This window comes from Bubalus bubalis, chromosome 23, assembly GCF_019923935.1.
Source record: "Bubalus bubalis isolate 160015118507 breed Murrah chromosome 23, NDDB_SH_1, whole genome shotgun sequence".
In the NCBI taxonomy this organism is placed as follows: Eukaryota; Metazoa; Chordata; class Mammalia; order Artiodactyla; family Bovidae; genus Bubalus; species Bubalus bubalis.
The window spans coordinates 32,999,709-33,012,414 of record NC_059179.1 but is presented as its reverse complement, the minus strand read 5'-3'; the positions used below and the strand labels follow the sequence as shown (position 1 = coordinate 33,012,414).

Below are 12,706 nucleotides of genomic sequence, written 5' to 3'. Positions count from 1 at the left end.
ATATGTTAGGGAACACTAAGGATCATTTAGCTGAAGTTGACCCAAGCTATTGAGTGCAGTTTGTACAATTGCGTTCATTTCACATGGTAGTAAGGTTATGCTCAAAATCCTTCAAGCTAGGCTTCAGAGTATGTGAACTGAGAAATTCCAGATGTACAAGCTGGGTTTGCATAAGGCAGAGGAACCAGAGATCAAACTGCCAGCATTCAATGAATCATGGAGAAAGCAAGGGAATTCCAAAAAACATCTACTTCTGCTTCATTGACTACACTAAAGTTTTTGTGTGGATCACAACAAACTGGAAAATTCTTAAAGAGATGGGAATACCAGACCACCTTACCTGTCTTCTGAGAAACCTGTACGCAGGTCAAGAACCAACGGTTAGAACTGAACATGGACTAACAGACTGGTTCAAAACTGGGAAAGGAGTACCTCAAAGCTGTATACTGTCACCCTGCTTATTTAACTTATATGCAGAGTACATCATGCAAAACGCTGGGCTGAGTGAGTCACAAGCTGGAATCAGGTTGCTGGGATAAGTATCAACAACCTCAGATATGCAGATGATACCACTCTAATGGTAGAAAGTGAAGAGGAACTAAAGAGCCTCTTGATGAAGGTGAAAAAGGAGAGTGAAAAGGCCAGCTTAAAACTCAACATTCAAAAAACTAAGATCACGGCATCCGGTCTCATCACTTCATGGCAATAAAAGGGGAAAAAGTGGAAGCAGTGACAGATTACCTTTTCTTGGGCTCCAAAATCACTGCAGATGGTGACTTCAGCCTTGAAATTAAAAGATGCTTGCTCCTTGGAAGGAAAGCTATGACAAACCCAAACAGTGTATTAAAAAGCAGAGATATCACTTTGTCAACAAAGGTCCATATCGCCAAAGTGATGGTTTTTCCAGTAGTCATGTACTGATTTAAGAGTTGGACCAGAAAGAAGGCTGAGCGCCAAAGAATTGATGCTTTTGAACTGTGGTGCTGGAGAAGATTCTTGAGAGCACAGAAAGGAGATCAAACTAGTCAATCCTAAAGGAAACCAACCCTGAATATTCACTGGAAGGACTGATGCTGAAGCTGAAACTCCAATACTTTGGCCACTTGATACAAAGAGCCAACTCATTGGAAAAGGCTCTGATGCTGGGAAAGATTAAAATGAAAGGTGAAGAGGGTAGCATTGGATGAGATGTTAGAATAGCATCACCAACTCAATAGACATGAATTTGAGCAAATTCCAGGAGAAAGTGAAGGACAGAGGAACCTGGCATGCTGCAATCCATGGGGTTACAAGGAGTTGGACACAACTTAGAAATTGAACAACAAACAATCACTTATGGGGGGGGTGTGGTAGATGTGGACCTGTGATAGTATTTCTAATGGTTTCTGCATTCAATGACCATACAATCTTGGATTTAAAGGTGTCCACAACTAGTTTTAGATAGCATTTAAGCAGAAGAGTATTCTTTCAAACAGAGAGTAAACAAGAAATCAAGGATGCTGTATATAAGAGTCCTTTAATAAGGATTTCATGACATGCCTTTCCCATGTGTTTTCCAAGATACAATTTCCAAAGCATTTTCATGATGTATTCTTGCACACACAGGTAAGAAAAATGGGTATTGTTATTCTCATTTTATAGATGAGGGAGGAATGCCTCCAAATGATAGGTGACCTGCAAAAATTCGCAAAGGAAGTTGATGGCTAAGGCTGGATTTAAATCCAGGCCTCCTAACTAGAATGTCCAATGTTCTTTCCAGCCTAGCCACTGCTGTCCCCATTTGAGCCTCTATAAGCCAAAATTTTTAAAAAGTGCTGCATGACACTCTAAACTGTTAGATCTTAGCACAGGCAAAGTTTTATAAGAAATGCTTTAACATAAAGTATGTGTAGGGGGCAGGCAGGGGGATTCATAATGTTTTTCTTAGGCTTTCTTATTAACCCCAAATATTTTGTAACCATAAACAGAAGGATGCTACAAAAAGATCCTGGAGATAGGAAACAAACGCAGAAAATAACCTGAAGAATTAGAAAAAGAAATACGTCTACGAAGTTGCAATTGTTTAAGCAGGAACATGATGGAGAAAAGCTTGCAAGTATAAACCTTCTTGCAATGGCTGCTTTCAGCTGTACATGAAACAGTAGTGATAACAGGCTAAAAAATAATAAAAACTTTGAAATAAAGTTAAAAGATACATGTAACTTAAAACTAACATCTTTCTCTACACAGAAAGGTTAAATTGTGAGGTTGACATTTGCATTTGTTACGTTGTCAAGGCTTTCTATCAGCATGTGTACAAACAATATCTAAAGATGTCATCTGCATATTTATACCAAAGAAGCTTATGAACCGGACCTGTCAGGATATTCTAACACCCTTCCAAAACGTCAGCTTTCATCAGATATAAACATAACATGTTTAATTTATTAGTTTGGTCTTAATATAAAAAGTTGACAATCATATGTCACTACAACTATTGATAAGGCAAATAAGAACTACAGGAAAATGTCAGAAAGTTATTGAAATGTTTGCCGAAATACTACATCAAATTGTATTTATCAGCTCTTCTCTGCCAATGAATATGTCATATTTTCCTACAGATGGCTATTTCTGAAAAGATGTACTCAATGGAGCATTTCAGAAACTTCATTCTTAAAGCATCTTAATTCCCAGGTCTGAGAAATTTAAAAGGAATCAGAACAGAGAAAAAACATATTGCAACACATGACATTATTATTTTGCTCCACTAAAGTTAAACAGATATTGTGCTTAAAGAACAATTCACATTAGATGTCTGGTTGGAATTCTTAAATGTTTTGCGCACTCACCATGTATCATAGATGTTTTATCGGAAAAAACTTTGCTTTAAAATTGCAAATTCTTAAACTTAATTCAGTAGGCACTTACTGAATATGCTCTATGCATAGCATTTATTAACTACTTCAGAAAACTTAAAAGTGGGAAGACTTAAGTCTTTTCTCTTGAAGATTTTATAATTTGGCTGGAGTAATAGAACATAAGTAAGTGAAAATCAATAAATCATTTCAGCTCTGACATGGAAACAGTGTGTACTTTGATACAGGTGAATAACGTAAGTGCCAGGGCAAGTGGGAAGTAAAGAAAATATGTTATGACACAAAGATAATTAGAAAAGGCTTCCCAAATGCAGTGAATAACCAGCTAGGGATTGTAGAAATGACAGACATATCAACATGAGACTAATAGATAAAATGAGCCCAAAGTTCCAAAGTAAACCGGTTGTCCTAAACTGCATATAGAATAGTTCTAAAGCAACGTGAAAACCTTTGCCGGTCTTAAAATACCAAGCATTCCCACTTTCAATATCGTTAAATGACATAGCTCACAGATCTTAGAGAATGTGGAGGTTGACCCCCGGCTTTCAGAGTTGAAGAAGTCGGGGCATGATGACTTGCCAATGGCACCAGCTAGTCAGTATCAGAGCTGACACCCAAAGCCAGAACTTTGATGCTTAATCCAGTGAACTCCTACTACATCACCTGCTTCTCTTGGTTTACAGTCTATTTGAAATAAATGTAGGTTACTTGTTGAAACAAGTTTTCTTTAAACTGGACACACTGGAACTAACAGAGACTTTAGTGACTCTTTAAAGAGAAATGTATAAAGCTGTATGATTTAGCAGCTTTAGAGTGAGATAGATTTGATTTCAATTCCCAGATCCAAATTATAAGACCTTAGGAAAATGCCTTAGGTTTTTGTAATTTCAAATGCTTGAATTATAAACTCTAGTCTATTGAAAGTGAAAGTCTTAGTCGCTCAGTCATGTCCTGAGCGACTCTTTGTGACTCCATGGACTGTAGCCTGCCAGGCTCCTCTGTCCATGGAATATACTGGAGGTTACAGCCAATCCCTTCTCCAGGGGATCTTCCCAACCTGGGGATCAAACCAGGTCTGCTGCATTGCAGGCAGATTCTTTAGAGTCTGAGCCACCAGGGAAGTTCATCTAGCCTATTAGAGGCTCTCAACAGTTAACTTTCTTTCCCTTTCCTTTTAAAATCTCTATCAGTGATCTTTCTAGACTGAGGGCTTCTCAATTAGGGATATTGTTGCTTCAGTGGGGACATTTGGAATATCTGGAGACTCTTTTTTGATCATCATGAGTGGGGTGGAGTAGAGGTGAGCTATTGGCATGTTCTAGACCAAAGAGAAAAACTACCATTAAAACCAGCATTCAGTGAAAAAAAAATAAGATCTTATATTTTCTGTCCCCAAAAGCAAGCATCCTGACTTTACTAAAATATCAGTATCAAGATAGAAATACATCAGATCCCCAAGTACATAACATGGAGTTCACGAATATAGTTAACATTCCTTGCTGGGTGGAATTTGCATGTGATGATTTGCATGCAAATCTATATTTCCAGACCTATGGAAAGTTTATTTCCCTAGAATCTACCTGAGGGAGTAATAATTAGCAAAAAATAAAAATAACATAAATTTGTAAAATATTTATGTTTTGTTTTTTTTTTAATTGGAGGACTGGAAAAGACTTTAGGCAAATGTGAACCTAATGACACTGGCTTGTCCTTTGAGATTATTTCTTAGTACTTACTACCTAGATTCCAAAAAGACACTAAAAGTATCAGGATATAGCAGGAATAGGCAGATCACTTTACAGAGTCTCAACAAACTGGCACCTGAGGCCGCTGCCACCAGCACCCTCGCCCTCTGGTACATGCCTAGTACTTTCCCTCCCTCTCTCCTTATACTTTTATTTCCCCCTACTCCTACTTTATCTCTTTTCCTTTTCCTTGCTGTCTATGCCTCTTGTCATTTGCCAGTGACAGTTGTTTAGCCCTAGCCATGACAGAATTCAAAAGACAAAATCCCTTGATTTAGTGGCAAGGTTTCAATAACCCTTTCTGGGAGATGAGAATGAGTCATGGGTGTACTTTAATCGGCATCGCTAGTCACTGCACCTATGTTAAAACATTTTGCAGAGACAGTATTAAGAGACACCATTTTGGAAAACATTATTGAGGACTCAAGAAATACAACTGCCTGTAATCTATTTATTAATGTTAAAAAACAGAGTTAGCATTTCTAGTTCTGCTGGGTTTAAAATCATTCATTCTCAGACTGAAAAGTAAACTCAATACAAACAGGCTGTTACAGCTGAATTTGATCTTGGAAATTTCTCTCCAAAAGTGCCACAATATGGTATATTTTAAATATCGGTGAGAGTCACAGTGCCATCTATGGCCACCTTCTGTTTGAATCAGAAATTGTAATTTTGCTACTTTGACAGTCTCTGAACCGACTAGGAAAACAGAAAGCCCTCTCAGCTATAAAATGCACTGACAAAAATCTTACCCAAATCTATATTTCTAGACATACGGATTGCTTTAGAACCTACCTAAGAATATAGTTAGCTAACAAGATGTAAATTTGTGAATATTGTAATGAAAACATCTTGAAATTTCATGAAGATAATCTGACTGTAGAGTCTATAGTAAAATAATATAACCATAAACCAGACTTTTAATCAATTCACAATGTTTTAAAAAAAGAAAAACCTAAGATCTATTTTACTTTAACAAAATAGATCTTAAAATACCAATTCAGGCACTGCATAGTATTTTTTTTTCTGAGTCCTTTTTAACTGCAATTTAGAAATAGTATAAAAGTTATTTCATAATTAAAAACTCTAAATACCACTGAGATAATGATTATAAGATTTAAATTGATATCATAAGCTATGGGTTATATTAAATTAGAAACTCTCCAACCTGGCCACAAAAGGAAGTTCAATTTTCTCCCCTAAACAAGAGAAATCCTCTAGTAATTCTACTATGAAGTTGTAAGTGATTTTCCCTACACCAATGCCCAGCTATCATCATTTGGAACCAAGTAGATTTTCTCTTTCTTTCTGTTCCAAATTCACTCGGCTTACTGCCAAGAGAAAATACAGATACAGGGGAGGCAAAGAGCAATTCTGTTAAGATCAATGAAGATGTTGGCCATAACAGAACCCTGTTTATCCATCCCATCCATACTTCTTTTTCTCTGATGAGAGATAACTAGCAATTTCTTGACAATTCTTGTACAGAATTAAGTTATAGGCAGTCTTGCAAAACGTCACAGAGGAAAGGAAAAATATACAGTTTTTTCCTACTAAATCCAGAAACTATACACACACACACACTCACACACAACTCTTATGAACATAACCATTTCTATTCTTATAAGGGACTATACCCATTTCCAAAGCAAAGTGCATACTTACAAACAAAAAATTCACATGAAGATGTTCTACTGGCATTGACCCAAAGGAAAAGGTCAGAGGCACAGTCCATTTAGTAGAATGAAATTAAAGGCTGAGGTTCTGTTTTGTGATTCAAGTGAGAAGTTAAAAGATTTGTTTTACCACTGAGGGAGAAAAATTATTCATGCTATGGCACTTGTTTCCCCCAAATAGTGGCTATCGGGGTACCTAACTTTAAATCAAGAGGAAATTAACTAAAGCATTTTGATGCAAAAGACATGAGAGTAACTGTCACTGTAAGATACTGAATTTTGCCAAGTTTTTTTTTTTTTAAACAGCACTGAAGATTTGAGAGAAAAAAATGAAAGCAAGTTAAATGGCACTGCAACTCCCATTAAAGAAACAGCATCATTGTTTTAAACGCTTCATTAAATATAAAGCAAGTGCATTACCCAGCAAAAGTCATCTTTCAATTGCATCTAATCACAGATGAATAAAGGCCAAGCTCCTCAACTTAACCTGCAAGGCTTTGCCAAGCATTCACGCTCATCAAGGGCTAATGCCCAAGTGGGGACCCAGACCAATTAAGCTGCAATTGTCCAGGAGTGGGTGCTAGGCGGCAGGAGTTCTTAAAGACCCCCAGTTGATTTTAATGTGGAGCAAGGTTTGGTAACTAAGGCCCTAGTCCCACATGCTACACCTGAAGGATGTCAAACCCTCAAGGTCTCCCCTTCCTCCCTTCGACCACATTACACTCCCCCCACCCCACTTTGTTTGTTATTCTTCCAAGCTGAGGAGACCCTGCTTCTCCCAAATTCCTCTTCTCCTTTCAAGTTTCAGTGTGGGTATCCCTCCTGGGTGCCTTCCCCCACAAACCCACTTCATTCCTGCACAGACACCTGGGTTGGAAGCCCCTGCCTGGAAGCGTGCTCTTTCACATACTCTCCCATCAGAACCTCCAACGTCTCACCCGAGTAAGAAAATTATCAACTGTGAGCCCCTTGAAGAGTATGTCGTATTCCTTCTTTGTACTCTCTTGAACAATGCTTGATAAGTTCTAAATATATATAAGTTGTTTTTAGTAATCTATTCCAAAACAACAGCAAACTGTTGAAAACTACAGTTTTCAACATTAAAACTAATGAACAAATCAAAACCACTATGAGGTACCATTTCACGCCAGTCAGAATGGCTGTGATCCAAAAGTCTACAAGTAATAAATGCTGGAGAGGGTGTGGAGAAAAGAGAACCCTCTTACACTGTTGGTGGGAATGCAAACTAGTACAGCCACTATGGAGAACAGTGTGGAGATTCCTTAAAAAACTGGAAATAGAACTGTCTTATGATCCAGCAATCACACTGCTGGGCATACACACTGAGGAAACCAGAATTGAAAGAGACACGTGTATCCCAATGTTCATCGCAGCAATGTTTATAATAGCCAGGACATGGAAGCAACCTAGATGTCCATCAGCAGATGAATGGATAAGAAAGCTGTGGTACATATACACAATGGAGTATTACTCAGCCATTAAAAAGAATACATTTGAATCAGTTCTAATGAGGTGGATGAAACTGGAGCCTATTATAGAGAGTGAAGTAAGTCAGAAATAAAAACACCAATACAGTATACTAATGCATATATATGGAATTTAGAAAGATGGTAACAATAACCCTGTGTACGAGACAGCGAGAGAGACAGATGTATAGGACAGTCTTTTGGACTCTGTGGGAGAGGGAGAGGGTGGGATGATTTGGGAGAATGGCATTGAAACATGAATAATATCAAATATGAAACGAGTCACCAGTCCAGGTTCGATGCACGATACTGGATGCTTGGGGCTGGTGCACTGGGACGACCCAGGGGGATGGTATGCGGAGGGAGGGAGGAGGGTTTAGGATGGGGAACATGTGTATACCTGTGGTGGATTCATGTTGATATATGGCAAAACCAATACAATATTGTAAAGTTAAAAAAAAAAAACAAAAACACTAATGAACAGAAAGAAGTTTGAAAGTTCTCTTCCTCAGATTCCTTGCTTGTTCTTCAGTTTGAAGTTAATTTTAATAGTATGTTTTACTAGTAAAAATTTGATTTAAATAATTTCAATTTCCACCATATTATTTCAGCTGGGTATTACCATATATTAGGGACATATTATAAACCAAATTCTCAGTGTATGACAACATTTGAAACTTTTTAATTATAAAGCTATGTTGCCTTTAGATATGCTAAAGTCCATTCTTTGTTGATATTAATACAATATTTAACTACTGGGGCTTCCCTGGTGACTCAGATGGTTAAGAATCTGCCTGCAGTGCAGGAGACTTGGGTGGTTCAATCTCTGGGTGGTGAAGATCCCCTGGAGAAGGGAATGGCAATTCACTTGTTTTCTTGCCTGAAGAATTCCATGGACAGAGGAGCCTGGTGGCCTACAGTCCATGGGGTTGCAAAGAGTTGGATATGACTGAGCGACTAACTGTTGCACTTAAACAAATATTATAGAACCTTCGTCCTTCTCCTTCTCTGTATTGGTATGTTAGGCCAGAGACATAACAACGCAAAAACAGTAACTTCTAACAGTTTCTGGGAAATGTCAGTTGTTAGAAATTAAGGAAGAAATGGGAAGAAAATTTAAGTTAATAATTCAACGTGTAGTTTGAACTCTAGATGAAAAACTCAGTACAAATATAACTCTAACTAGCAATATGATACATATAATAAAATGGTATAAAATAATATAGAGTATCGTAACTCTTCTACTTCTGACTCTTCTTGACCACAAGGTCAAGGAGAAACCTTGCTTGCATGGATTAATTTCTAAAACATCTTTTATGAAACAAAATGTTCTAGAATACAAAAGCAATTCAACATACAAGGTCATATCTGAGAATAAGAAGGAAGATTTCACGTTTCAATCCTTTGTGTAAGCTCCCGCAGTCTGTCCTGAAGCACTGAGAAGGAAGGTTTAGGATACTGAGAGAATATTCTGACTTGGAGTTACTTTAACCTCTAAACTCTTTAATTCTAGGATTACTACTGTGCACAGCAAAGCCACTGACTGCAAATCAGCGAAGTTCTCAAAGTATTTGCACATTTATTATCTTATTTGACCCCTACCCTTCCCCATTGGGTAAGCAGACTTGACATGACAACCCAAACTTGCAGATCCAGAAACTGAACACAGAAGGAATAGGCCACGTCTGAAGTCTTCGGTCTGCATTCCTTGGGCTTTTCTCACTATTTCACACTTCCTCTCTTGGCAAAGTGGTCTGTGATCAAATTTAGCTTCGTACAATATTAGAAAAGTATGAGATGGACCTTTCTAACCAATGTCCAACAATACATGTATGATATTTTTTAAGGGTAAATAAAGCCATCAAATAAGAACCCTGGATCAGACAGCATTTGAAATGGATAGTGCTGAACCATGTCCTTTAAAAAAAAGAGTAGAAAAAGAAAAACTTAAATTTCATTGAAGCTACAATGAAATCTGCAAGGTTCTAAAAATGGTGATTGCTTCACTATAAAAATTATTATATATGGCCATATTTATGACAATTCTAGTCATATTACAGATGACTCTAGTCTTATTTCGGTTGAAATGTATTTGTAGACTAGGTTTATATTAAAAAATCAAAATAAGAAAACAATGAAACAAAAAATATCAGTCATTTAATATGCAAAGATGCTATGCTTCATTATGAAAATCGAGGGGTGTCATGGAAAATACTCAGACAAAATTAACAAAGGGCACCCCTGTTTTTTTAAAGTACAGAATACATTTTTAAGAAACTCATTTCATTTCTATAATTGAACATTTCACACCAAGACCAATGCCAGGCCGTATGACTTTCCAAACCATACAATCTGACTGCCTCTCTCCATTTTAAGAATGCAATTACAGGTCAAATTCTTTACAACCAATAACAGAAATCTCCATTTTCACAGTAGATTTTCAAGTCTAAGACAGTGATATCTTGCATTAAACAATATTTAACAGAACCAAATGGAGAAAATTTGTACACTTCCTCCGAATCTTCTGTGATCGTGTTCGTACCTACGGAAGCTTCTGTGAATTTGCGAACGCACAAGGTGCCTCAAGAACTAATAAAAAGCACTGAGGGTAAAGTCCCATTTTTTTGATGATGTTTCCCAATCTGACCACACTTCAGCATTTCAGAGGCATTTCTAGCAAAGGCTTTTAATCCACGATCTGATGAACTTCTTAAAACAAAAGTCAGAAGACCAATTTGACTCCACATTTGTTCTTGGTTTTTATTCTTAAAAATGAATCTTTCATTTGCGGGAATAAAGGACAGGACGTTAAACAAAACAAGTCAAAAAGAGACTGTCTATGTGCATGGTCCATGTCCTGGTACATTTCCAAGGATCTGAAATCAAGAGAAAGAGTCTCCGGCAAAGAAATCTCTTCTAGCCCCCTTTTAAGTTCTTGTTCAGGAAAGCTTAAACTAGGTAACATAGCAAAACTCTTCAACCACTATTACACAGTTGAAAAACCTTCACCCTAGAGACCAGATCGGGTTCCATCTTCATCATAAGCAGCTCCACGCTCCTAAAAGCTATGAGTTAAGTCAGAAGTGCCTATTCTGTTTTAAGCTTTGTTCTGAACCTCACAAATGTGGAACTGGATAAAAGACAATAAGAATGGCATAAAAAGCAGGGGAAGATTCATGAAAAAAGAAACGAGAAAGCAAAGTTGGAATCACGATGTGTCATTTCCAGTCGCTCACTTACTTCAGCGTAGCAAAGCACAAAAGTGACATGCTTTATTTGAATATGTTTTAACCCTAGGGCCTGAGTATGAAATCTCTAGCTCAGTCAGTCGTATTCAATAGTTACATTTTGAGCTTCAAGATCCCTTAGAACATAAGCTTTAAGAGGGCACTGAAGGTGTGTGGGCATCTGTATGGAGCAACAGCCTTGAGCCCTTTGGTTGCCCTAGTAACATCACAGCATCACTGTCACTCCCTTCCAAGTTTGGCACTTACCGGGACACTGTCTGGCAAGTGCTCTGATAAAAGATATTCTATTTAAAACTCAATTAGCTGCTCTTCTTTCCAAGGAATAGCATGTTGTTGTTGCGGTTTTAGTCAATAAGTCGTGTCCGACTCTTTTGCAACCCTATGGACTGTAGCCTGCCAGGCTCTCCTCTGTCCATGGGATTTCCCAGGCAAGACTACTGGAATGGGTTGTCCTTTCTGTCTCCACGGGATCTTCCTGACCCAGGGATGGCATCCGTGTCTGCTGCACTGGCAGACAGATTCTTTACCACTGAGCCACCAGGGAAGCCCCAAAGAATATAGTATACCCTATGTGAAAAAGGAGCATGACCCAAAGGCAAAAAAACAAGCAAAAAGCCTTATCTTTTAAGCTACATAGTGCTTTTCCCAGGGAAATTCAAGACGGTTTCCACAAATCTTGATAACAGTCTCTGACGACATACCTGCAGAGTATCAGGCTATTTTTGAGCATGGGACAGTTTACCAGCAACCAGTAAAAAGTTTACTATGTATGAGCAAACAATTTAAGATTAAAACAGAGCTGGGTTTTTGACGATGGCAATTAGTTTCTTCGTGTTCCAAACACCAAATAACATTTTCCCATTAATTTTTAAACCAATGTGGCTTTAACTTAAAATAAACTGTACATCAAAAGAATGGAAAATAAACAGCCAGGAACACAATTTGACGAATTGGATTTATTTAGTTTATTTATCTAAACAGGGACCATTGGATCTCTTTAATAGGCTGACAGTTGCACTGGGCTGGTTAATAAAACATTCAACAGTGTCTTCAGCCAATATAGAAATGCAAATCCCATCAGAAATATTTTATTCATGAGGCAGTAATTTCAGTTACTACCAGTTCTTTAAGAAAAAAAAAAAAATGGCACTCTGCAAATAAACAGTGCCATCTAGTGACTAACAACGAAGCCAAATTTATTACCAGCTTATAGTTCATCTTTCAAAAATCTTACCTATTTTTATCATTCCTCTTAATTTCCTAGATAAGATCAAAGTGGCTAGGCAAAACAAATAACAGAAAAGCCGATAATAATTTGTTAAGTCTTTTAAGAAGGATTATAAGCAGAGACAACTGCATTAAAACCAATAAACTTTATAATTCTTCATCAGTTTATTAGGCAAAACTAATACAATTTTGTAAAGTTTAAAAATAAAATAAAATTAAAAAAAAAAAAACAATTTAACACCATATCCAGAAAATACACACTTCATCTGCTTAGAAAACTCAAACCACTAGTAATATAAAAGTCATAACAGAAACTTGCTCCTCCACCATAAAATGACATTAAAACTTTGATTTCAATGATTAAAAAAATGAGTAGATAGTAAACGAAATCTTCCAATAAAACTGTAATAGCTTCTCAGGAATCTGACAACAATTTAAAATATATATACACATACAAGAATGTGTAAG

The 12,706-nt window shown here is 37.2% G+C and overlaps 1 protein-coding gene across 13 annotated transcripts in view; it reads right to left on the bottom strand.

The window, feature by feature from the left end:
* The window catches only part of VTI1A (vesicle transport through interaction with t-SNAREs 1A), a 383,913-nt gene that overhangs the window by 346,485 nt on the left and 24,722 nt on the right, over positions 1-12,706 (bottom strand). Inside the window, exon 1 of one of the 13 annotated variants that reach the window (XM_044935244.2) lies at positions 6,266-7,464. The exons of the other annotated variants lie outside the window; for them this stretch is intronic. Coding sequence (XP_044791179.2) covers positions 6,266-6,301 — 36 coding nt within the window. The 5' untranslated portion in view covers positions 6,302-7,464. Of the gene's footprint in view, positions 1-6,265; positions 7,465-12,706 lie in introns of those variants that run through there. 13 annotated transcript variants of the gene reach the window in all.